The sequence below is a fragment of the Neofelis nebulosa genome, chromosome 10 (assembly GCF_028018385.1).
Source record: "Neofelis nebulosa isolate mNeoNeb1 chromosome 10, mNeoNeb1.pri, whole genome shotgun sequence".
NCBI classification, from domain to species: domain Eukaryota; kingdom Metazoa; phylum Chordata; class Mammalia; order Carnivora; family Felidae; genus Neofelis; species Neofelis nebulosa.
In genome coordinates, this window is record NC_080791.1 from 64,731,159 (window position 1) to 64,758,994 (window position 27,836).

A 27,836-nucleotide genomic window follows, 5' to 3' on the forward strand; every position below is an offset into this window, starting at 1 on the left:
AGATCTTTGTGTTGGCTCTGAACCGTACCCGTAATGTTCTCTCCCCTGATCTTCACCTGTTGGTGGCATATTGCCATTCTAGTTTTCATTTAAACATGTCACCCACTCAGAGAGGGAGCTTCCCTGACTCCACAGACAAAAGCAGTCATTCACTCTCACATCACAGAGATCCTATGGGTCTGGTTCCATGTTGTTTCCCATGTAGAAAAATGCTTGGCACATCATATGCATTTAGTCAATATGTATTGAATGAATTCATGACTTCTATAGTCATTTAACCACTCTGTGCTTTGGTTTCATCTTTTAGAAATCAGAATGAGAATTTCATATAGACTGGTGAGGATTATGTGAGACAGCTCTATCTAACCCCAGCACATTATAAGTATTAAGCAGGTACTGGTTACCTGGCCTGACTCCTCTTGTATTCTTTGCCTACAAACGACAATGCAAATAGAAAACAGCAACTCTTCAACTCACAACATATTTGTTTTCTTCTTGTCTTCTTTTGTTTTTAATCTTTGTGAACCCTATAGAATAATTGCCAGACAGTGTTTATTTCTTTCTCTTGTACACTCCTTCATTTTCCACTGCTGATACTTTACTATTTTTCTTTCCCTTCACCTTTAACAGTGACTAAAGTTAAAATTAAAATTCTCTTGGAGCATCTGGGTGAAGTGTCTAACTTCAGCTCAGGCCATGATCTCACAGCTTGTGGATTTGAGCCTTGCATCAGGTTCTGCACTGATAGCTCAGAGCCTGGAGCCTGCTTCTAATTCTGTGTCTCCCTCTCTCTCTGCCCCCTCCCTGCTTGTACTCTGTCTGTCTTTCTGTCTGTCTTTCTCTGCCCACCTCTTTCAAAACAAATAAACATAATAATACAAAATTTTTTAATTAAAATTCTATCAAGTGTCTTCCTATCACTTCTCTGTCCTCACCTGTTATAAGGCCAGATGTTTAATGAAAAATCTAAATAGAAATATGATTTCCCAAATTGATCTGAGAAATTTGAGCTGATTCTATTCAGATCTGCAGTTCAGAGCAAACCACATAACAACTATACCTGCTAGAAAATATCCTGGATGTTTTGCTAAAAACTCAAAAGTTGACTAGACTGTTATGACCAGAATATGCCATTCTAGAATGAGACAGTACTTTCAAAATCGCGTTAAGTTCAAACTACTCCATTATATTGTATATACACAATGGAAAAAAACTTCAATGAGAAGTTTTTAAGAACTTTAAAATTATTGATATGTATTTTTTTTAATATATGAAATTTATTGTCAAATTGGTTTCCATACAACACCCAGTGCTCATACCAAAAGGTGCCCTCCTCAATACCCATCACCCACCCTCCCCTCCCTCCCACCCCCCATCAACCCTCAGTTTGTTCTCAGTTTTTAACAGTCTCTTATGCTTTGGCTCTCTCCCACTCTAACCTCTTTTTTTTTTCCTTCCCCTCCCCATGGGCTTCTGTTAAGTTTCTCAGGATCCACATAAGAGTGAAACCATATGGTATCTGTCTTTCTCTGTAAGGCTTATTTCACTTAGCATCACACTCTCCAGTTCCATCCACGTTGCTACAAAAGGCCATATTTCATTCTTTCTCATTGCCACGTAGTATTCCATTGTGTATATAAACCACAATTTCTTTTTTTTTTTAATTTTTTTTAATGTTTTTGTTTATTTTTGAGACAGAGACAGAGCATGAGCGGGGAAGGGGTAGAGAGAGAGGGAGACACAGAATCTGAAGCAGGCTCCAGGCTCTGAGCTGTCAGCACAGAGCCCGACGCAGGGCTCGAACTCACAGACTGTGAGATCGTGACCTGAGCTGAAGTCGGATGCTTAACCAACTGAGCCACCCAGGCGCACCCACAATTTCTTTATCCATTCATCAGTTGATGGACATTTAGGCTCTTTCCATAATTTGGCTATTGTTGAGAGTTCTGCTATAAACATTGGGGTACAAGTGCCCCTATGCATCAGTACTCCTGTATCCCTTGGATAAATTCCTAGCAGTGCTATTGCTGGGTCATAGGGTAGGTCTATTTTTAATGTTCTGAGGAACCTCCACACTGCTTTCCAGAGCGGCTGCACCAATTTGCATTCCCACCAACAGTGCAAGAGGGTTCCCATTTCTCCACATCCTCACCAGCATCTATAGTCTCTGATTTGTTCATTTTGGCCACTCTGACTGGCGTGAGGTAATATCTGAGTGTGGTTTTGATTTGTATTTCCCTGATAAGGAGCGACGTTGAACATCTTTTCGTGTGCCTGTTGGCCATCCGGATGCCTTCTTTAGAGAAGTGTCTATTCATGTTTTCTGCCCATTTCTTCACTGGGTTATTTGTTTTTCGGGTGTGGAGTTTGGTGAGCTCTTTATAGATTTTGGATACTAGCCCTTTGTCCGATATGTCATTTGCAAATATCTTTTCCCATTCCGTTGGTTGCCTTTTAGTTTTGTTGGTTGTTTCCTTTGCTGTGCAGAAGCTTTTTATCTTCATAAGGTCCCAGTAATTCACTTTTGCTTTTAATTCCCTTGCCTTTGGGGATGTGTCGAGTAAGAGATTGCTACGGCTGAGGTCAGAGAGGTCTTTTCCTGCTTTCTCCTCTAGGGTTTTGATGGTTTCCTGTCTCACATTCAGGTCCTTTATCCATTTTGAGTTTATTTTTTGAATGGTGTGAGAAAGTGGTCTAGCTTCAACCTTCTGCATGTTGCTGTCCAGTTCTCCCAGCACCATTTGTTAAAGAGACTGTCTTTTTTCCATTGGATGTTCTTTCCTGCTTTGTCAAAGATTAGTTGGCCATACGTTTGTGGTTCTAGTTCTGGGGTTTCTATTCTATTCCATTGGTCTATGTGTCTGTTTTTGTGCCAATACCAAGCTGTCTTGATGATGACAGCTTTGTAGTAGAGGCTAAAGTCTGGGATTGTGATGCCTCCTGCTTTGGTCTTCTTCAAAATTACTTTGGCTATTCGGGGCCTTTTGTGGTTCCATATGAATTTTAGGATTGCTTGTTCTAGTTTCAAGAAGAATGCTGGTGCAATTTTGATTGGGATTGCATTGAATGTGTAGATAGCTTTGGATTATTGATATGTATTAAAAAGCAAATAATGTTGTATATCTCTTTGTTTTTAATCTTTGTGAACTGAATACTGCTATGGATAGAAATCCAGCAGAAGTTACAACATGTTATCTTCATTTCTATGGTCTTGTCATTGCTACAGTTATCACCTTTGGAGCTGGTTCATGGTGATGTACTGATGAAAAAGTATTGCATTAACCTCCTTAAATTTTTTAAATGACATATTCATTTTAAACAATTTAAATTTTTGAATTATATTGCTCATTGAATCAATAGTTTACTAAGCACACCAAACTACCAAGTTACCAGTAGATCTCAAAAAGTATTTGAAAATGTGTCATCACAAAATCCAGTCGGTGAGAACAAAGCAATTTTATTCCTATTTTCCTGATTACATTCAGATCCTGATTGGAAAAGAGAGAGATAAGAGTGCTTTTGTGAGTAGGATCCAAGAAGATATTTGGGCCCACCCTCAATTATTCATACAGATTCTCATACTAGAATCACTCTGATCACTCTAACTCCTGAACTTGACATCAATCCAGTGTATTTAGCATCCCTTTCTCAGACTCTTCCATGAAGAGTTGCCTGAAACTTCCTCCAGTTCCCCTGATTAAAGTCTAGGTGAGATCTGTGCAGTGGCAGGTTTTTATAACCATCTCAGAGTCTTAACCTCAAGAAGCTCTGCATCTTTGGAAGAAAGTTGCTGCCTGCATTAGGATGATGGGCAATCATACCACAGCGAGCACATTCCTTCTGTGGGGGTTTTCCAGTTTCCCAGACTTGCAGGGTCTCCTCTTTGTGATGATTTTCTTCTCCCATGTGACCATCCTAGCTGCAAATGTGTGCATAATGGTGGCCATCAAGCTGAGTCACAACCTTCACACCCCCATGTATTTTTTCCTCTGTGGTCTGTCCTTTTCAGAAACTTGTACCACTATGGCAATCATCCCCCGCACGCTAGTGGACTTGCTGTCAGATAGCAAGGCCATCTCTCTTCCTGAGTGTGCCACACAGATGTTTTTCTTCTTTGGCTTGGGAGCCAATAACTGCTTCATCATGGCTGCCATGTCTTACGACCGTTACACTGCCATTCACAGCCCACTGCACTATAAGGTCTTGATGACCCATAAGATCTGCTTTCAGTTCATCATGGCCTCTTGGATGGTTGGGTTCCTGGTTTCTCTGTGCATCGTCATCACTGTATTCAACTTGTCTTTCTGTGACTCCAACATCATCGAGCACTTCTTCTGTGACATCTCACCTGTGGTCTGCCTTGCCTGTGATTACACCTCCCATCACGAAATGGCTATTTTTGTGCTCTCTGCCTTCGTGTTGGTGGGCAGCTTTGTTTTCATTATGATGTCCTATGTCTTCATTGTGTCCAGAGTTGTGAAGATGCCCTCTACCAAGGGGAAGTATAAGGCCTTCTCCACTTGCTCCTCCCACCTCACTGTGGTGTGCATACACTATGGATTTGCTGGCTTTGTCTATTTGAGGCCCAAGGACAGGGACTCATTCCGTGAAGACATGCTGATGGCGGTCACATACACAGTGCTGACACCTCTGCTTAACCCCATCGTTTACAGTCTCAGAAACAAAGACATGCAGACAGCCCTAAGGAAGGTACTAGGCAAGACAAATAGGTTCATCCCTCAGATGGGGAGTAGAAGAACACTGGACATTAAAAATGTACAGACTGTTGATAAATAAAAGTGGAAAAAGTGGAGTATTTCTAATCAAATCAACCCTTTGTGTACAAAACATTTGAAGTATTAACTAATTACCTAATATATCCTGGCACCAGCATTTTTTCTAGTACAAATTATATATAGTTTTAAAATATGTGTAAATATGTGTGTATGCATATATACATATAAGAATGCATCAGTGGGGCGCCTGGGTGGCGCAGTCAGTTAAGCATCCGACTTCAGCCAGGTCACGATCTCGCGGTCCGTGGGTTCGAGCCCCGCGTCAGGCTCTGGGCTGATGGCTTGGAGCCTGGAGCCTGTTTCCGATTCTGTGTCTCCCTCTCTCTCTGCCCCTCCCCCATTCATGCTCTGTCTCTCTCTGTCCCAAAAATAAATAAAAAACGTTGAAAAAAAAAAAAAAGAATGCATCAGTGAATCAAAACATGTTTTGTGACACAGTATTTTCACAGTAGGAGCTGAATGAATCTGTTAATGGATTATTGTTTTGGTGTCATTTCTAAGAACTTTTTGACTAGTTGTACATTTTGAATATGTTCTCCTCTTTTCTCCTATTCTTAAGGTTTATCGTTATACATTTTACATCTAGGTCCTTATTGTGTTTTGAGTTAATACTTATATAAATTGTGAGGTTTTATGTTGAGGTGCTTCTGCCCTCCATGGATGTCTCATTCCTCCAGAGCCATTTGTTGAAAGCCCTTCCTTTCACTGGATTCCTTTGTACATTTTAAAAAAATCAGCTGAACTCACTTGTATAGGTCTTTCTCTGGGTTCTCTTCAGCCTCAGTGGTTTATACATCTATTCTTTCATCAGTACCACACTTCCATCAGTATCCTCCACTTTATTCTTCTCTTTAAAAATTATTTTATATATTCTAGGACCTTTCTTTTTTAGTGCTTAGCATTTAGTGCTGTGAATTTTCCTCTTAGTACTGCTTTAGCTGAGTCTCACATGTATTGATATTTGCCTTTTTATTTTCATTCTGTTGTATGTTATTTTTTAAATACTGAGGTCCCAGGTCTTTTTTTTTTTATCATTTATTTTCTGTTTAGAGAACTTACTTTAGCAATCACTCAAAGGTAGTTTTGTTAAACAGAGCAAATTTTCATAGCTTTCCTTCATCTGAAATGTCTTTATTACTCCTTCGTTTCTGAAGGCTATATCTTGCCAGTTGTAAATACATTTGCCAATTCTTTGCTTTTAGTACAGATGGTCCCTAACTTACGACAGTTTTGGCTTGTAATTTTTTTTAACTTTACATCGGTGTGAAGGCAATTTTCATTCAATAGAACCCATACTTCAGTTTTGAATTTTGACCTTTTCCTGGCACTTGTGATACTGGGTGGCGGCATGGAGTTACAACAGGAGAACACACAACCAATAACACTCAAAACCATTCTGTACTCACACAACCATTCTGTTTTTCACTTTCAGTACGGCATTCAATAAATTACATGAGATACTACTTTATTATAAAATAGGATTGTGTCAAATGGTTTTGCCCAACTGTAGGCTAGTGCTAGTGTTCTGAGCATGTGTAAGGAAGGCTGGGCTAGGTGTTCTGTAGGTTAGGTGCTTGGGTCCAGCCCCAGCAGGTCCCTGTGCATTGTCACACCACTTCGGGTGTTCCCTTTGGGGAACCCCTTCGGGGTTCCCGAAGGATGAACAGCATTGGCGAAAATAAAATAAAATAAATGGATATAGACAACAGCAGTGTGTTAGACTGGCTGCTTTGTTGTAGCAAGCATGGCATTATATTTGTTAGCAAATTCCTTGTAACGTGTGTTATCTATGTTTCTCGGCATTACCTAATTCTAAAAATGTTCCTTTGTGTAGTCACCCATTAGGGAACAACATAGTTATTTTCTTGTAACATTCCCTCCTGCCCTTTCAAGGTCATCTAGCTCTCAACACCTCAAGTGGAATGTTTTACAAGGACATGACTTTTTAATTGTTCCTTTGTACCATTGGCAGTACAAGGGACGAAAGTATTCACTTTGGGGTGCCAGGAGGGAGCCAGGAGGGCCCTGTGAACCCACGCCTTATGTGCTCCCAGGGAGACAATGTATACCTAGGAACTAATGAATCATTCTGTACCTTAACCCACCAGGTCCAGTTATCATCTGGAATGCCTCCTGAGGGCCAAGTGGGCCTAGGGGTTGGAGTAACTTGTATCCATAGATACATTCCTTTGTTGCCGAGTGGAGATTTTGAACCCATTTGTCCCCCTCCTTGGCTGGGAAATATATGGGGCTATCCTTCCTTTAGGTAGAGGAGTCTTTATAGGGAGTGGCAAGGGCTGGATGTAGGGCCGCATAATTTCCCTGCGGAATCTTCTTTCTTTCCCCAATGGTTCTTTTCCTGGGGGGTCTGTCGTGGGCAATTCCCCAACCGACAAATCCCCAGGTACTTTCATTGGTAGGGGGGCTGCCCCGACCAATGCTAAGGCCACATTACATAAAAGCAGGAGTACAAGAAGCTTCACTGTCAGTGGGCCGCCATGCAGTCCCGATCCGTCCACCGCCCGGGCTCTGCCATCAGGCTGGTTGGATAGCTCGGCTTCCAGCACTAGGCATATGAAACACCTTTTCAGCCCTGTTGAGGTGTAGCTGCAAGCACCATGTGAGTGTGTGTGTTCAGCTTCCTACTGGGCACTACTGACACAACTCTAGCAAAATGGAGTGCCAACTCATGCTGCCTGCCCACACATGGCTGAGATCCATCTCAGCCCTGATCTTCATCCCTGATGATGAAGCCATCTTCAGCCCTGATGGCTTTTTCCCAGAGAGTATGACACTGGCGCATGCCTCCTTGCCTCCAGGTAAGCTCAGCTCTTTTTTGGGCTCCACTGCTACTAAGCAGGGGAGCAGAGAGCTGGTTCACTCTGCCTTATTGTTGCAGGGTATGGGGGAAAGCTCAGCTCCCCACTGGTGCACTCCCAAGTAGGGCTGGAGGCACGAGGAGCAGATACCATTACCAGTCACCTCACACTCCCTCATTAAGTCTCATGCTGCCAGGTGACAGTGGAGGCTCATTTTGCCCCTGGACTCTGCTGACATTACCCTGGCCGGGGATTCAGAGGGTGGGTGGGGTGAACATCAGCAACCTGCTTGGCCCCACCGAAACCTGGAGGTGGGTAGCAGGTATGATTTTCCACAGGTATTTGTCTGGAGTAGGGCAGGTATTGCCAAAAGGTTTTCTGTTCTGTTAAGGCCATTCTTTTCCACTTTGGCTAGGAGAACCTGGGTTTTCTTAGCGTCCTTTTTGTCTGAGTCTCTTGGTGGTTCTGGACTGGAGGCTTCTGTAGCATCCTGTCCAGGATAGAAGGAAACCCAGGGACTCACTGCTGTTTGTTACTCAGTTCCTTTGCTTATTTGTTTTATCTGTAAGTGTTTAGGGGGATTTTTCCGTTTTTGTTTGTTTTTGTTTGTTTTTGTTTTTGTTTTTGCCAACAAGAGGGAGGCCCTGAGAGGAATGGAGCTACTTCATCTTTAATAGAACAAGAAGTCTATGCTTTCAAACATTTAAAGATATTTATCCACCTTCTTATTTATGTTGTGATGACAAGCTGGTCTAATACAAGCTAGCCTGACATATCTAACACAGATCTACCCTGAACTCTGAACAGAAAGAGTTGGCTGGAAAGGAATGTACCTGGGACTGATGAAAAAGTCCTCTAGTGGTGAAGATGTTTCAAGGAGCCCCTCACTCCAGCCCTCCAAAGAGTATATGCCTTAAAAGAAGGCAAAATATTTAGAGGATATTTGTGACCTTGAGCTTTTGCTTAACCTTTATGCACCTCAGTTACAGCCTCTGTAAAAAAACAAAAACAAAAACAAAAAAATAGGTTAGAAAAAAAGACTTCATAAGGTTATTCTGAGGATTCATTGGGTGAATACGTGTAAATCACTAACAGTACCTGGAGTGTAGTAAACAATCCCATCGTGTTAGCTCCTGCTGCAAATACCGCTGTAGTTGGTATTACTTCTTTCGCTAACATTTGATTTCTAGATCTTCTAACTCTGCAGCCATGCACATACATGAGGGAGACATCATTTGACTGAGGAGGGCGATTACAAAACTTTTACTAAACTAGGATGAGATTCTAGTTGCCAGTCTGTTAAACAATGCGGAGGCAGTGGCATAATTGTGGTGAGCATGAGTTTGTGTAAAAGCCTCTCATGACTGTAGCAGGATCTGACCCAGACGTTCACTTACTTGAGCCGGTGTGACGCATTCAGCAGCTCAGTGGCCAAGACTGTAAGGCAGTGGAGTCAGCGGTTCATGCCAGAGCAAAAGCTCACTCAGTCATCCATTCACTTATTAATTTTTCATTCACTCATTTCAAATACGCATTTAGGCTGGCTGTGTATAAACTAGATGCATGGAGGAAGAGCAAAGACACTGTAGTATCTGTGGAAAGCTTCCAGAATTGTGGAGAAAACAAATATTAAATCTGTAACTGTAAGTGCACTGAGTATTCTGAAGAAAATATACAGAGTTCTGCAGGTATAGTTAATTTGTTCTGGAGCCTCAACGAGGCTTCTCAGAGGATAAGAAACAACATTCAAGTTGGTATCTATAGCATAAGTAGGTGTTACCAAGGTGAGGGGAAAAATGAATTCAGGTAGAGGCACTGCATGTAAGAGGGTCCTGCGGCAGCAAAGAATATAGACATATTTGAGGCACCTAGATGGCTCAGACAGTTGAGCGTCCAACTTCGGCTCAGGTCATGATCTCATGGTTTCAAGCCCCATGTCAGGCCCTGTGCTGACAGTTCAGAGCCTGCTTCAAATTCTGTGTCTCCTTCTCTCTCTGCTCCTCTCTCACTCATGCTCTCTTTCTTTCTCTCAAAAATAAAATAAACATTAAAAGGAAAAAAGAATATGCACATGTTTAAGGATTTAAAAGAAGACCGAGGGGTCAAGTAGGATTTATTCCCGGGATGCAAGAGTGGTTCAGTATTTGCAAATCAATCAATGTGATCACGTCAATAAGAGAAAGGATAAAAACCATATGATCATCTCAATAGATGAAGAAAAAGCATTTGATGAAGTACAGCCTTCATTTAGAATAATAGCCCTCAACAAAGTAGGTGTAGAGGAAACATATCTCAACAGAATAAGGGTCATATATGAAACCCATACAGAGCATCATACTCAGTTGGGGGGGGGGGGGAATGAGAGCTTTTTCCTTAAGGTCAGAAACAAGACAAAGATGTCCACTCTCACCACTTTCATTCAACATAGTACTGGAAGTCCTAGCCGGAGCAATCAGACAACAAAAGGAAATAAAAGGCATCCAAATTGGTAAGGAAGAAATACAACTTTCACTATCTGCAGATGACATGATGCTTTATATGAAAAACCCTAAAGATTCCACCAAAAAACCATTAGAACTGATAAATTAATTCAGTAAAGTCACAGGATACAAAATCAATATGCAGAAATCTGTTGCATTTCTATACACTAATAATGAAGCAGCAGAAAGAAATTAAGAAAACAGTATTATTTACGATTGCACCCAAAATAATAAGATACCTTAAGAATAAACCTAACCAAAGAGGTGAAAGACCTGTACCCTGAAAACTATAAAACACTGATGAAAGAAACTGAAGACAACACAAATAGACATTCCATGCTCATGGGTTGGAAGAACAAATACTGTTAAAATGTCTACACTACCCAAAGCAATCTACACATTTAATGCAATCCCTATCAAAATACCAGCAGCATTTTTCACAGAACTAGAACAAAAAAATCCTAAAATTTATATGGAACCACAAAAATTTGGCTACCCCAAATATCCAAAGCAATCTTGAAAAAGCAAAGCAAGGCCAGAGGCATCACAATTCCAGGCTTTGGGTTATAGTACAAAGCTACAGAAATCAAAACAGTATGGTACTGGCACAAAAATAGACACCTGGATCAATAGACCAGAATAGAAAACCCAGAAATAAACCCACACTTATATGGTCAATTAATCTTTTGATAAAGCAGGAAAGAATATGCAATGGAAAAAAAGATAGTCTCTTTAACAAATGGTGTTGAGAAAACTGATCAGCTGCATGCAAAAGAATGAAACTGGACCACTTACACCATACACAAAAATAAATTCAAAATGGATGAAAGACCTAAATGCAAGACAGGAAACCATCAAAATCCTAGAAGAGAGCACAGGCAGAAATGTCTCTAACATTAGCTGTAGCAGCATTTTTCTAGATATGTCTCCTAAGGCAAGAGAAACAAAAGCAAAAATAAATTATTGGGACTTCATCAAAATAAAAAGCTTCTGCACAATGAAGGAAACAATCAATAAAACTTAAAGGCAACCTACTGAATGTGAGAATATATTTGCAAATAACATATCTGGTAAAGGGTTAGTATCCAAAATATATAAAGAATTTATAACACTCAACACCCAAAGAACAAATAATCCAATTTAAAAATGGGAAGAAGACATGAACAGATATTTCTCCAAAGAAGACATCCAGATGACCAATAGACACATGCAAAGATGCTCAACATCACTCATCATCAGGTAAATGCAAATTAAAACCACAGTGAGATATCACCTCATACCTGTCAGGATGGCTAAAATCAAAAACACAAAGAAACAACAGGTAGTAGTGAGGATGTGAAGAAAGGACAACCCTCTTGCACTGTTGGTGGGAATGCAAACTGGTGCAGCCACTCTGGAGAACAGTATGGAGGTTCCTCAAAACGTTAAAAATAGAACTACCCTATGATCCAGTAACTGCACTACTGAATATTTACCCAAAAGATATACACTAATTCAAAGGGATACATGCAACCTTATGTTTACAGTAGTGTTATTTACAGTAGCCAAATTATGGAAGCAGCCCAAGTGTCCATGGATAGATGAATGGACAAAGACGAGGTGGTATATATATACAATGGAATATTTTTCAGCCATAAAGAAGAATGAAATCTTGCCATTTGCAAAATGTGTAGAGCTAGAGAGTATAATGCTAAGTGAAATAAGTCAATCAGAGAAAGACAACTACCATATGATTTCACTCATATGTGGAATTTAAGAAACAAAACAAAGGAGCAAAGGAAAAAATAGAGACAAAGCAAGAAACAGCCTCAGTTATAGAGAACAATCTAATGGTTACAAGAAGGAAGATGGGTGGGGGATGGGTGAAATAGGTGAGGGGGATTAAGGAGTGTATTTGTCATGATGAGCACTGGGTGATGATGGATGGAAGTATTGAATCACCATATTGAACACCTGAAACTAATATAACACTGTATGTTAACCAAACTGGAATTAAAATTAAACGGATAAATTTTACCTCTTTTCTAAGCTCTCTGGGGGATATTAATTAAAGAAGTAATCTCTTTAGGTTTATGGTCATGGTTGTTGTATGGAGAATGAATTGGAAGAGAGTAAAAGATGGTAGAGGAAAGCTAGTTAGGGTTGTATTAGTCAGGATTCACCAAAGATACAGAACCAGTAAAAAAATATATATGAGTATGTAAGTACATATACAGAGAGAAAGACTTTAAGGAAGTGGTTCACACAGTTGTTACAATCAGCAGTTTCAAAATCCACAGGGCAGTCCAGCAGACTGGAAATTCCATAAGAGTTGATGTTGCAGTCTTGAGTCCAAAGGTATTATCCTTCTTTTTCAGAGGGCCTCAGTTTTTTTCTCTTCAGGCTTTCAACTAATTGAACAACCCTAATTGGACAACTAATTGAATTACCCTTGGAGGGTAATGTACTTTACTCAAATTCTACTGATTAAATATTACTAACATCTAAAAATACCTTCACAGCCACACATAGACTGGTGTTTGACCAAACAACTGATCGCCATAGCCTAGTAAAAGTAAGCTATCACAGTAGTTCTACTGTACAATAAATGTATGAGGCAGTAGTTTGGAATAGAATTGCTGACAACAGAAATGAAAAGACGTAGGAAGTAAATATTGGACTCTGAATGTATCACACTTTGTGATCGGATGTAGGAATGTGAAGGCGGGGAAAGAATTCAATTTCTTTTTGGGGTTTGGAATCCATAAACTGATTGAATGAGGTACCTCTTACTGGGTTACAGAATATCGGAGGGAGCAATTTGGGGTGGGAAATAATACTTTAGTTTGAGATAAGCTGTGCTTGGCTTTTATTAGACAAAAATATTTTTGTCTAAAACATTAAAGAGAGGGCTAGGAAAGAGAAATAAGCATGATAGTGGTCAGCACATAAAGGAAAGTTAAGCTTTATGGGGGGGAAACACAACCCAGTCCCCTCCAGCTTCCTTCACAGGATGTGAGTCTCTCCATGAACACGTCACTCTAAGAGTTGTTTGTTTACTCAGTCTCTGAGGAGTTCAGGAATCACACTCACTCCCACAGAGAAGTCACCTGTTTGACCTGACAGAGGCATTCACAGGTTAGGCCGGGGCATCTCTTCCTGTTCTTTTAAGAGGCCCTCTGCAGGGGCGCCTGGGTGGCGCAGTCGGTTGAGCGGCCGACTTCAGCCAGGTCACGATCTCGCGTCTGTGAGTTCGAGCCCCGCGTCGGGCTCTGTGCTGACAGCTTGGAGCCTGGAGCCTGTTTCCAATTCTGTGTCTCCCTCTCTCTCTGCCCCTCCCCCGTTCATGCTCTGTGTCTCTCTGTCCCAAAAATAAATAAAAAACATTGGAAAAAAAAAAAAAAAAAAAAAAAAAGAGGCCCTCTGCAGCTAGGCTGGAGCCAGGGTCCCCAAACAGGCCAGCATTTATGGGTCCACAGAGCCCGTCCCCAGCAGATAACCTTACTGCAAAAATGTTTCCAGTTGTTTTACTGTCTGGTTCCCCTTAGTCATTTCCCCTCAGAATATACTCAGTCCTAGTAATTATCACGCTGATTTCAAGATAAGCTGTGATTGAAATGGACATAGTCTTAAAGGTTCAGAGGTACAATAACCTTAACTAATGCGGAGAACAACTTTTGAAGAAATATGAATACAAGTTATGAAGGATTTTCAGTTGATTATGTTTTCATGTGAACCAATTTGTGCTTATCACTTAGATTTACATTAATTTTGTTAAAGGTAACTCACTATAAGCCTCTGATTTACAAATTTTACTTGACTAAAAAGCTCCATGCTGGCTGACATACGGACTGATATATTTAGACCACAAACACTCTCTCTCCTTTTTATTATTATATTTACAGCATATTATCATATCAAGTATCATAAAATAAGCTTTGCCAAGCTCTCTCTTCAGAGCCGCCTTCATCTCACTGTTCCTGAGGCTGTAGATGAAGGGGTTCAATATGGGGATCACCACCATGTAGAACACAGACACCACCTTGTTCTGGTCCGTTGAGTAGCTGGACTTGGGCATCACATAAATGAGCGTGTTCGTCCTATAGCACAGAGTGACCGCTGTGAGGTGGGATGTACAAGTGGAAAAGGCCTTGTGGCGTCCCTTGGTGGAGCACATCTTCAGGATGGTGATGAGGATACAGATGTAGGAGGCAGCTCTGACACACCGTGACCACAACGATGGAGCCAGCCGTCTACGAGGGGACACTTGCGGAGGTGCTGATACCAGAGTGGGAGAGTTTAACTAAAGGAGCAAAATCACAGAGAAAGTGATGGACTTGATTTGTTCCACAGAAGAGTAAAAAAAGAGAAGCAAATAGTAGAAGAGAAGCATTGAGAAAACTACCTACACAAGCCACTGTGAGTAAGTGAACACACACCTGTGTGGACATTTTGGTTGAATAAAGCAGCGGGTCACAGATGGCCATGAAGCGATCATACGTCATGGCAGCCAGAAGGAGGCACTCACTTGACCCAAAGAAAACAGCTGAACTCACCTGGACAGCACATCCAAGATAGGAGATTGTATGTCTCTCCATCAGGAAGTTTACAAGCATATGAGGTGTGATAGAAGATGAAGAGCCCATATCAGCCAAGGGCAGGCAGCTCAGAAAAAACTACCTAAGGTGGTGGAGCTGAGAGGCGAGTCTGATAAGAATGATTGTACTGAGGTTGCCAGATATGGTCGCCAGGTAGATGCAAAGGATGGCTATGAAGAGGATGGCTCAGAAGACAGGTTATCAGTTAGGCCCAATAAAATGAACCCTGTCATTGCAGTGTGGTTCCCATCCCCCAGGGAATCCACGAGGCCACAGAGCTGCTACCAAACTGAAGCTCTGATGAAAACATTACAGAAGTTACAAATTTGATGGTTTCATTTTTGTTAAGACACCAAGAGGTTATTATAAACACATAAATATTCAGGGCGCCTGGGTGGCTCAGTTGGTTAAGCATCCAACTTTTGATTTCCACTCAGGTTATGTTTTCACAGTTCATGGGTTCGAGCCCAGCACCAGGCTCTGTGCTGACATCTCAGAGCCTGCTTGGGATTCTCACTCACTCTCTCTCTCTCTCTCTCTTTCTCACTGCCCCCACTCATGCTTACATTCTCTCACGCCTCTTTATCTCAAATACATAAATAAACATTTTAAAAAATTCAATAACAAAGTTAATATTGAAGCTAAGTTTGGACTTTTTTTATTTTATAGTACAAAATGTATACACTTTATATATGACTTTAGAGTCAAAAGTTTATATATTTATATGAGTATTCTATATCTTAAGAATAGTTTTCAGCAGAAATACTAGGGAAACTTCAAACAGGGTACACTCTTTTGTCTTTATATTATATATTTATAAAATCTATTTAAAGTAGCTTTAAAGCTAAAGATAAAAAAAAACGTAAGATTTATGAAAAGAACAAAAGGAATGGTAAGCATAACAGAAACGATAATAATATGTAGATATAGGCCTATTTATCGTATAAAAAAGGTACTAGTAAATCACAAAGTTTACAGTGCCAGTAAAACAAGACCATTTTTTTTAACATTTATTTATTTTGAGAGGGCGAGAATGCGCACACGCGTGCGAGTAAGCAGGGGAGGGGCAGAGAGAGAGAGGGAGAGAGAATCCAAGCACTGTCAGCACAGAGCCCAATAAGGGCTTGAACTCATGAACCGAACTGTGAGATCATGACCTGAGCTGAAATCAGGAGTCAGACACTTAACCAACTGAGCTACTTAGGCACCCCCAAACAAGACCATTTTTTAAAATGAGAAATACAATTTTCTTGATAGGACAAATAAGAAATAGAAGAGAATTTCAAGTTAAGGTTATAAATGAAGTCATCTATTGTAAATTTCTTATGTACATGTAATATTCACTATTAAAATATTGTTTTACCAAGTAGATTGATATATCAACCTAATTACTATGCAATATAGATGATTCATATCTAGGACATAATTAAACTACATTTATTCAAACAAATCAAATCATTTCCTGATGTAGCAATGTTTTCTCACTGGAGAATTATAGAATGAAATAGTTTTATTTTTGACATAGCGTACACCTGAATAAAGTTCCAGCCTAAAAAGTTAAGAAGTTTACCCAGGTCTGCCCAGCAGGTGGTCAGGTTGAACCTCATCTCCATTGCTTTCTGGTTTTATATTCTAGACTTTGTCCAAAGTATCTGTTTTCCTGTAAGCTAAAGCATTCAGAACAATAAACAAAGGAAATCTTTCCATGAGATATTTACAAACAGTAAGTCCACAAAGCATCACAAAGCTAGTGAATTTATTAGCATTATGGCTGAGTTCCAAGTTTGGATAGCGTAAAAAGACCTTGTGAGTTTCTGGTCTTATGAGTGGATAAATGACGAATCCCGGTACCTTGAAGTATGCCTGTTTATATGCACTAAATAGACCGCAGAAATTTAGGTTAATTCAGCTCAGGTCACTTGTTAGCTGACTGCTGGGTTACATCTGCCCTGTTTCTCCACAATGATACAATTTTAGAAAATAGTATTAAGCTGTAAAAGCCAAAACCTCACCTCTTGAAATAAGAATTCATTCATCCTAGAGCAATAAATTCAAAGTCATTGTTATTTAGCAGCCATGCTATCTTATATTGTTGTTTGTCTTTGGGGATAAATCTCTCAGAAGATTCTGAAGTTTCAGATGTGAATTCACAAGCACCAGGGTCATTATCACATTCTCCAGTGAATATTGAGCAGTTCCCTTCACACAGACATAGCTAATCTTTAAAGGTTCTGTCAGTTCTCAAATGATCTCTTTATTTTTTTCTTTTCATCTAGGTATTGGTGCACTTTCATTTGATAATTACTGGGAGTGTAATATAATAAATAATCTCCTGGCTAAATATTGGCTCTAAGTTTACTTTGATATTTCAGGTTAAGGAATACTAAAAAATATAAAATATAACTTTAGCTCCATTCATTCAACATGTGTTCATTTTGTAAGCATTTTATAGTGATGTAGGTAAGGCACTCCATTAGCTACCCAGGGTAATTTGGGATGGAATGCCATATAAAGTTGAATTTTAAATAACACAATTTTAAAGACATGTATACATTTTTTTTCTAGCAAAAAGTATGAAATGAGTATCTTTTAAAATTGTATACACAGGGAGCTGTGAAGTAAGATAATGTTTGGGATGACTTCCAGATTGGATTTAGCCTGCATGCCTCAAAGAGCTGGCTAGTGGCTTATCTGACTAGAAGAATAATGGTAGAAATAGCTGTCTTCAACCTGAGACTCATTCTAATTCTCTTGCTAATCCTAACTGGAGAAAGTCCTATCTCGCTCTCCTGATGCACCTTGATGGGTTTCCAGTAATAATACTAACCAACTTTCATCCAGACTTAACTCCTTGCCAAGCACTGTGCTTGACTTTTTACTTACCTCTTCTCATTTAATCCTCATGATAATTTAGTAAACCAAGTATTTGCATTATTTCAACTTCACCAAGAGAGAACTGAGGTTTAAATTAAGCCACTTGTCCAAATGTGCTCAAATGGTAAAACTAAACCCAGGTTCAAAATCCAGGTCAGACCAAATGCTAAAATGTGCACTCTTAATAGGACTGTCATCTAGTGAACTTCAAGACTTGAGTGCCTCAATGATGACAACTGGTTCCCAGCTAGTCCTCGATTTACATTTTCTCTGTACCCTTGACACTCTGTCCAATTCCCTAAAACTGGCGGGACCTACAGGCCAGAACTCAGGACCCTCATTTCCTGTCCTGTGTTCATTAGTGGGCACCTCCTGTTGATTTTACCTCCTAAATTCCTATCGAATGTGTCCACTCCCTTTGGATCTCAACACTACACTAGCTGTCCTTATTGATTTTCCTATATGTACATCTGGCCTTCCATACAGCAGCCAGAGGGAGTTATTTATTAAAAGAATTTAATATTCATTTTTTGTGCTTTCACATAATTACATGCGCTTAGTTAAAATGGCTCATAAAGAAAACAATGACCCACTGACCAGTTCTTTACAAATACAAATCCAAATTCCCACTCCCAGTAGGAAACCACTTTGGACTCTTTACTTCACGGTTGAGATTCATCAGTGTCTGTAAATCAGAGGGTTTCCTAAAGAATAATTAGGATTTCTGTGTTTTGTCTGTGATATTGTGATGAATAATAAGAAATATATATATATATTTGGTCTTAGTTTTGGTTTCTAGCACAGAGCTCCTAAAACCTTCAGAATTTCCTAAATGGTGAGAGCAACCAAGTGCTTTTTGTTATGTTAATGAGTTGACTTTGGATCAAGTGGGGATTAGTGCTCATTGCCCTCAGAATGAACCCTGTGATTAGACGGAGGAATGGAACCGAAACTTTCAGTTCTACCCCCTGACTTCTGGGGAGGAGAGAGGGTGAGATATTGAATCAGCCACCATAAACAATCATGCCTATGAAATGAAGCTTCCATAAAACCCCAAAGGGAGGGGGTTGGGAGAGCTTCCAGGTTGGTGAACTCATGGAGATTTGGGGAGAATGGCCTGCTCAGAGAGCATGGAAGGTCCGCACCCTTTCCCCATCCCTTGCCCTATGCATCTCTTTCATCTGGCTGTTCCTGAGTTGTATCCTTATATAATACATCAGTAATCTCATAAGTAAAATGTTCCTCTGAGTTCTGTGATGTGCTATAGCAAAGTGATCAAACCCAAGGTGGGGGTGTGGGAACCTCTAATTTAGAGCCAGTCAGACAGAAGTACAGGTAATAACCTGAACTTGTGACTGGTGTCTGAAGTCCAAGCAGGGGTTGTAGGAACCTCTAATCTATAGCAGGTGGGTAAGAAGCACAGATGATAACCTGTGCTTGGTATTGGCAGCTGAAGTTGGATAATAGGGCAGTAGTTTTGTGGGACTGAGCCCTTAAACTGTAGGATCTGATGTTACCTCCAGGTAGATAGTGTCAGAATTGAGTTGAATTGTATGACATTCAGTCAACGTCCAGAGAATTACTTGGTGGTTATGGGGGCTCCCCCACCCACTACATTGGAATTCATGACCAGAACCTTTACTGCTATTTTCCCTACTTATTTAATTTGAACATAATTGTTACAAGAAGAAAAACAGTGGTTTTCCCAAGTCTAAGAATTATTACAGATATTATTGACATTAAGTTTATTAAAACTAGGTCAGACCAGAGTAATCAAGGATTGGATATCAAGAGAGAATACATTTAGTTCAATGTTTTTCAAAGATAAAACACAAAAATAATTTCTCACAGCTGACAAGCATTAGAATGGGGTGGTGTCAAGTTTGAAAGATACATAGCAATCAATAAGTAGAGGTAAAATGAATCTCACAGGCAAGTTTATTAAAAGCAAGTGTTGCAGGATCCTTTACCTCAATACCCGGGTTTTGTTATCTCGCCACTTCAAAGAATGAAGAGTGTAATGCCCCCGATTTCGAATCGGAGAGACCACCAAGGAGCCGATACCGATGCAAACGCAGGAGGGTTTATTTGCAAGCTCGAGCTTGGGCCCAAGTATACCTGACACAGCGGAGCAGGGACTTGGACCCCTAGGTTAAGAGGCTTGGCAGTTTTATAGGGGCCAGTGGCCAATGGGATTGTAACACACACAGAAAGTTGCATGTCAGTCAGTCATGTCAGTCATGTCAGTCCACACGCAGGTGGCCAATTGAATTACAATTTACCCTATAGTAACTGTTTGAACTAGCCTATCACTCTGGTCAGAATTGGCGCGCAAGTTTGGCGGGCAAAAGGCAGGGTTTACATTCTCTGGCGGTTAGGGGTTCCTCATTCCTATATGAGCCTGTTTCCAGTAGGGGTGTGCTCAGCGGCTTGACTAGGGTGGGGGAGTGTCTTAAGCAATAAGTAGGTCATGTGGGGGTTATACATGAGATGGTGGGTGTAGCATAAAATGGAGCTAGTCTTGCTCTGTTTGTCCAGGGGTAGGGGATTTTTGTTAAATTCCTTGGGTCCCACAAAGATGTGGACAAAGAACAAAATGGCAGCAGGCAAAAGTTTATTAGAGTATAAAATTAGAAAGTAAGAATAGTATGAAAGCTCTCTTTGCAGAGAGGGGGGCTTTCGAAGCTGAATACCCCCAACTATAGGCAAGGGTCTTTGCTTTATAAGGTTCTGGGCTACCCCCTGCCCCCCACTTCCCTTCCCCCTTGTTCCTTCTCAGGTTCTACCCTTATTGGCTTGATAACTCTAGGTGCTGGGTTGTCCATTCTTGATTGGCCTGACTCCTCTGTGTGAGGAGTCAGACTGTGGTCATACAGTCCCTTGTATAACATGAGTTTCATGGTTTAGTTATTTTGGTTAGATATTTTGATTGTCAAACTCCTGAGGGGAACCTGAGGGGGGGAGGGAGAGTAGGTGCTGTCTGTACATTCTTTTTTTTTTTTCCTTTTTAGTATTTTTTAATTTGAATTTAAGTTAGTTAATATACAGTGTAGTCTTGGCTTCAGGAGTAGAACCCAGTGATTCATCTCTTACATGTAATACCCAGTTCTCATCCCAACAAGTGCCCTCCTTATTGCCCATCACCCATTTAGCCCATCCCCCCATCCATCTCCCCTCCAGCAACCCTCAGTTTGTTCTCTGTATTTAAGAGTCTCTCATGAGTTGCCTCCCTCTCTCTTTTTATCTTATTTTTCTTTCCCTTCCACTATGTTATCTGTTGTGTTTCTCAAATTCTACCTGAGTGAAGTCATATGATATCTATCTTTCTCTGACTTATTTTGCTTAGCATAATACCCTCCAGTTCCATCCACATTGTTGCAAATGGCAAGATTTCATTCTTTTCCATCCTCCAAGGAGTGACTGTTACATTCAAAGAGGAACCTTAAGCTTACTGTGGTCAGATGCTCCCAGCATTGTTTCAAAATATGTGTTTTTGCCCACCCAGAGACCTCAACTTCTAACCTTTCCTTCTCTGCCTATTTTTTAAAATTTTTTGTGAGAAAGAGTGAGTGGGGGAGGGGCGGGGACAGAAGATCCGAAGTGGGCTTTGTGCTGACAGGGCGACAGCAGCAAGCCCGATGCAGGCTCAAACACGAACCCTGAGATCATGACCTGAGCCAAAGTCAGACACTCAACACCCAGGCAGCCTCCCTCCTTGGCTATTATATCCTATCTTTCCCTATCCTATAAGCATCTCAACTTTATTCTAGCTAAGAAATACAAATCTTACTCCCTCAAAATGGGTCTTTAGTTTCTTTAATTATGTATATGTAAAAAGTATTTTTCCAACATTTTACTCATATCTATACAGCAAGATGTAATGGCTAGTTCAGTTCATTTTCACCTCAAAGTCTGTGTTACTTAAAACTTCAGTTTCTTAATCTTTCAAGTTTGCAGCTAGTGATATGAGCCCTCTGACTGTAACTCTAACTTTAGCCAAGGCTGAATTAAATAGCTTGGAAGTTAAAATTTGTATTTCTATAGCTTATGCCATTTTTTTAGTTGGGCCAAAGTTTTTATATAGTCATCAACTGACATTCTGAACACCTCTGCCATTCACGTTAATACACATACACGCTCCTATATTGTCCACTCCTTCCATCTTTCATGATCTTGGATTTAGTAATGGACACGTAGGAATGATATCAAAAACATGAGCAACAAAAGAAAAAATAGGTAAATTTGCTTCGTTGAGGTTAAAACTTTTGTGCGTAAAAGGAGTCTATCAATCAGTGAAGAAACAACACACAGAAGAGGAGAAAATATTTGCATGTCATACATCTGATTAGGGCCTTGTATCAAATTATAAAGAACACTTACAATTTAATACAAATAGCTCAATTTCTTCAAGATTTTATTTTTTTAATGTTTATTTTTGAGAGAGAGAGAAGAGAGTGCGTGCTTGAGCAAGTTGGGGAGGGGCAGAGAGAGAGGGAGACAGAATCCAAAGCAGGCTCCAGGCTCTGAGTCGTCAGCACAGAGCCCGATGCGGGGCTCGAACTCACTAGCTGCGAGATCATGACCTGAGCCAAAGTCGGACATTTAACCGACTGAGCCACCCAAGCACCCCTTAAGATTTTATTTTTAAGTAATATCTACACCCTGTGTGAAGCTCAGACTTATAACCCTGAGATCGAGAGTTGCATGCTCTACCTACTGAGCCAGCCAGGCGTGCCAGAAGTAACCCAGTTTATAATGGGCATTGTTCTGCTTCTAGGACCCTGGCCCCCTCACTGCTCCAGCTGTAACAGATGCCTGTCACTCACTGGTTTCCACTCTCAAAGGAAGAAAGAATGTTTGCACTAGAATTAATTTATTGCTACTACTACTACCTATGATACTACTCTTATTTTTTATTAGCATTATTATTCAGTCCTACAAGGATGCTGGCTCTGATCTGAAACCAAGGCCTACTTATTGCAATTATAAGCAAATAAGTTTTCAAGCTCATTAGAACAACAACTTGCCTTTGATGAGGAAGTTGTTTTCCTGAAGCTAGACTTTAGGTTTGGATTAGATGGCTCAGAGTAGATGGCTTTAATGACTCCTCGGGGAGCAGGGCAGCCTTTGCTCATAGTCAATTTTAGAAAACACGCTGTGTCTGAGGATTAGTTCAGGGATTTACATCTCCTATATTCGGAACTGAAGTTGAGGTACAGAACTGAAGACTGGTCCCAGAGGCCTCATAGGTGAGACACAGTCTCTGCCTATCTCTGTCTCCCCAGCAGTTCAAGGTAACACATCTGCAAATCATAGCACCCAGATAACAGGGGCATTAGACCAACAGGGGATGTCATTAATTCTTAACTCTCTCTCTCTCTCTCTCTCTCTCTCTCTCTCTATATATATATATATATATATATATATATATATATATACATATATATGTGTGTGTGTGTATATATATATGTGTGTGTGTATATATATATGTATATGTATGTGTATATATGTATATATATGTGCATATATATACATATATACACATATATATATACACACACACACACATAGAAAGAGACATATATATGTGTATGTATTCAAACAGAAATTACAAATACTAGAGAAATTCATCTTCTCTTGAGGCCTGAAAGTACCTGGCTCTTTGGAATTAAACAAAACTGGCCTTTTTTTTTTTTTCTTCAGATCTAGAGAGAGCAAGTGGGGCAGGCGTAGAGAGAGGGAGACAGAATACCAGAACCAGATATGGGGCTCGAACTCACAAACCATAAAATCATGACCTGAGCTGAAATCCAGAGTTGGACACTTAAACAACTGAGCCACCCAGGTGCCCCCAAAACTAGCATTTCTAGTAAAATCTCTAAAATCTCTGTTAATGACTTTATGGATGACTGGTAAGTACCATCTGAATCTGAAGCTTGCCCCACCACTGAGAGGGGACACCCGGTTGGGTTTCATTCAGGAATCAACACAGGCTTGAAAATCCTCTCCTACATCAGCCACATTCTGGGCAAATGTGTGCATGCTGACTAAACAAGAGATGAGAAAGATTCTAGGTATGGTAGGATCTAGGTTTCGAGCAAATACAATCTGACTTACAGTGAAGCTAGAAGAGCATAAATGAGGCTAACGAAGGCGTTTGAAAACTCACATAAAAATATTACCTTCGGGGGCGCCTGAATGGCTCAGTCAGTTGAACGTCCAACTCTTGATGTCGTCTCAGGTCATGATCCCAGGGTGTGGAATGAAGCCCTGCATTGGGCTCTGCACTGAGCATGGAGCCTGCTTAAGATTCTCTCTCTCCCTCTCTCTCTTTCCTCCCTCCCTTCCTCTGCCCCTCTTTCCCACTAGCACGCTCTCATTCTCTCTCTCTCTCTCTCAAAAAAAAAAAAAAAAGCCTTTGTAGAAATAACCCATGGCCAAAAAGATACTGAATCTTTCACCATTTTGTTGCACCATAAAACGCTTAAAAGAATTACTGACATCTTCATATTCTGTCCTCACAGATGTCATATTCTGCCCTGTTTTATCAAATTGCCTTTCTCAGCTGGGTTCTCTTACAATTAAGGAGATGAATATTTCAATTTTTGTTTTTCTTTTCAAATTACATGCAAAGTGTATTTTTAAGCTTGTCCATTTACTTAGCTTTAAGTACTTGGGGGAAGAATATTCAAACATATAGTAATAGTACAACAACAAATGCAAAAGCAATATGAGACGCACAAAAAAGGAATTTGAAATTTCATATTGGGCACAAGTAAGTACATGGACTGAAGCAAAACGTTCCTCTTATTTAACTCCATGTGCTTGTGAATAAGCTAGAATAATTCTGAAAAAAAGAACGGCTGGAGACAATAGAGCTGAGTATGCAACAATAGCTTTGAAACAATGAATTAGCTATTTAATGTTACAGTTCTAGGAATTCAATTGGTCAATACGGGACATTTTTCACATAAATTGGTATTGCAAAGAGCAGAAAGAAATGGATGTGATGGTTTAGTCCAGCAATGAACTCTACTGTGAGCTCTTTGAGTATCTATCCGTAGGGGAGGAGGACACAGCTGGAGTACCAAATACCAACATCTTATTATCTGATTCATTCAATCTTTATTTATCTTACCATCACTCTTTAAACCATATGAAGATGTCAACAGTGCCCATGCCAGTTATATCTTAATATCCTCTTTTTTTCGAGGTTGAAAATACATTCTATCTTTCACAACTGAGTAACAATTTGGCTAGTTACTGAATTCTTGGCTGGAAAGCAATACTTTTACATTAGCATTTTGAACCAATGTATTGTCTTCCAGTTTTCAGCATAGCCATTGTGAGGTGTGTTGATGCTTTTCTAACACCTTTTTAAAAATCTCTCTCTCTGAAAAGTTTTTAGGATTTGAAATTTTATGATGGTATAACTTGGTGTGTGACTTTTTTGCACTTACTATGCTGGGTAGCTGCTGTTTTAATATCTTCTTAGGTAAAGATCAAACCATGATCTATCATCAGAATTCCTTCCATTGAAGATTTTTAGATCATCTCTTTACCCGGACATTTTTATTCTTCAGAAATCAATTGTTACAATTGGTCTGTAATGTACGTGGGGTGTTATCTGAATGCAAGCCTCTAGTGCTTAATTCAAGGAAGGAGTGAAGAAAATATGACTGAGAAGATCCATAGGAGCAAATGTCATTTTTTAAAAGTTTATGTTCAATGTTCTTTATCCACACTAACAATACGGGAGGGGTGGTGAGGGATCGCTGTTGACATCTAATCTCAATCCTTCTAATCACTCATTGTTTCCCTTAATGTCTGTTATTTTCTCATTCTCCCCTCCAGAAGAAAAAAATTCAAGAACAAACAAAATGACTGAAGAAATTCAGTGTACCAGACCCAAACACTTTCCCCATTAGTTCCCAGAAAAATCAAGAACATCAAAGGTCCCTCTTTGTGTTTTTCTTAGCATTGAATGTCATCATCCTTGCATGGAAACAGGAGACAATCCTGATAAACCCATTTGGTTGGAATTTCTCTTGTCTTATGCACATTTTAGTCTGCAGGGGGCGCTGCCTTTCCCTCAGGTTACTGCACAGTCTCCTGTTACAGAGAACAACCATCGTTACTATGGGTACCTTCACACAGATGTCATTTCTTACGTGCTCCACTCACCAGGGATGATTGTCTCCTGGCCAGAGTATCCTATGGGAAATGCATGTCCATCGGTCACCTTACGAACTATGCAATTATGGTGTCTAAAGAAATCCAAAATAACTTGCTGGCCAGGGCTCACTTGACTTCAAGGGCACATGCAATCATAACCTTTTTTACTGCTGCTTGCTGACTGGACCATCATCCACCTCTTGTCTTCTATAGTCCCACAGACTCTAGCTCTTGGATGTTAGGAATTTTACTCAACAGAAAACCTACTTTTTTATTATGTCTCTGTAAAGATCCCTAGTGCTATTAAGACTGTCTTCATCTCTCAGGTATCCATCCTGGCTTTAGTCCCAACAATTCTCCCATCTGAAACATTTTTTTAGCTACATCTTCCACTTCTCATTCCTGGGTCTATCCAACTTTCTTCTTTGAGATTCCAAAGAAATCTTGTCCTGACTTGGACCAGGTAACTCTGGCCCTAAGTATTCTGGCTCCCCTGTCACACACCTCAAGGCTTTCTTAGGGAAGGAATTTCTCAGGGACAGCACCAAAGAGAAAGATTGTTGAGTGTACTTCAAAGGAAAGCAGTTCTTGCTGCTAATAATTAAGCTGAACTGGTGTCAGTGGCCTTGGAAACTGGGATACAATGTTTGAATTACAGAGTCTATCAAATGCAGAAAACCAAAATGTTGCACATAAAACAAGAGTAACAGTCCATATTAGAAATTTTGGTTAGCGGTTGTTTATTATTTTCTCAAATAAAAATTTTCTTTATACCACTCCTTTTTTCTCTGTTGCACACTGTGGGGTCTGTGGGTAGTAAATACAGAAGGGGTTCATTTCTCATATTGTGGAACATACCTTGTTTATTTTGAGCTTACAAAGTAAACAGCGAAAATCCTGAGTTACTCTCATCTGCAGGCTTTTCTATCTGAAGGAAAATACATATCAAATTAATTGTCATTTCCAAGGGTTCTCATTTTGTTGCAAAATTATTTGATAGCATGTTATTGAACAAATCCTATAGGTCAATATGTTGATATCACTCAAATTGGCCACAGGCGGATGTCATCAGTCAGGCACCTGAATTGCAATACCCCCAGTAGAATCACTGCCCACCGTGTCTCTTTCCTCAGATCGTAAAAAGGCCAAACAAGCCAAACTGATGGGAAGTCGCAGCACGGGCATGACTCACAAAGATAGTAAATATAAGAGTGAAGAAGCCTTTCTTTACTCTGAAAGCTGCACTTTTTCCGCTCAGATGATAACACCCACATTTCTTCCAGACCTATTTAAATTTTTGGTAACAGTAGGACAGAATTATAAGTGAACGCTCCCAGTTGCTTAACTTACTCCAGGCTATTAACATGGGGACTTTCCACCAAGGAAAATCTAAATGTATACTTAAGCCTCAAACCAAGTGCAACGCTACTCCGAGGCAAACATGCTAAGTCAGAGCACCCACTGATTCACAGTTCAGTGAAAGAATCGACAAACCTGTATGATTCCTGGTTGTGGTAGAACAAAAAATATGAACGGTTTTGAGTTATGCCTCTGATGCCCGTACTAGTCACCACCCTTAGATCCAAATGTTACCAAGATTCTTGCCTACCCAGACAATGCTCTTTCTTAAAGTTTGTCCCCAGCTGAATGCATGAATCATATGTGCACCTTCCTTTAATACGAGCCCTTCCTAAAAACTGCAATGAAATCTCATGACTGAGATTCTTCAAGATGCCTTCCCCTTCAGAATCTCACTGGAGACTATCCACTAGTCTTAGATCTAAAACTTCTTTCCCAGTTGGGCTGAGGAATGGGCCACCGTGTAAGTTCTGGCTCAAAAGTGCCATGGCCCACTTTTCCTCAGCTCTGTCAGTATTGGCTTCTCTCCTCACCTTCCCCCTGCTAGGCATTTGCTCGGACAAGATGTACAATGTCACCTGCATTTCTGCAAGAACAGCCTTTAGGAGGCCTAGCTTTTCCCACATCCAGATATTTAATTCCTGTAATTGGCTCATTTGGGAATGAGAAATCCTTAGAAAAAAACAATTCTTGATAAAAAGGACACTGATTATCATTTGAACTGGAACCAAACATGAGATGTGACAGAACAGGAAG

At 40.2% G+C, this 27,836-nt stretch overlaps 1 protein-coding gene and 1 pseudogene across 1 annotated transcript; one reads left to right on the forward strand and one right to left on the reverse strand.

Annotated features, from left to right (window-relative positions):
• The first annotated feature begins 3,804 nt into the window (after nt 1-3,804).
• LOC131486609 (olfactory receptor 10Z1-like) lies at nt 3,805-4,797 on the forward strand. The gene has a single exon (XM_058686514.1). The coding sequence runs from the start codon at nt 3,805-3,807 to the stop codon at nt 4,795-4,797; it is 993 nt and encodes a 330-aa protein (XP_058542497.1).
• A 3,055-nt stretch (nt 4,798-7,852) lies between these two features.
• Nucleotides 7,853-27,706, reverse strand: LOC131486611 (olfactory receptor 5P76-like; annotated as a pseudogene).
• Between the last annotated feature and the right edge of the window lie 130 nt (nt 27,707-27,836).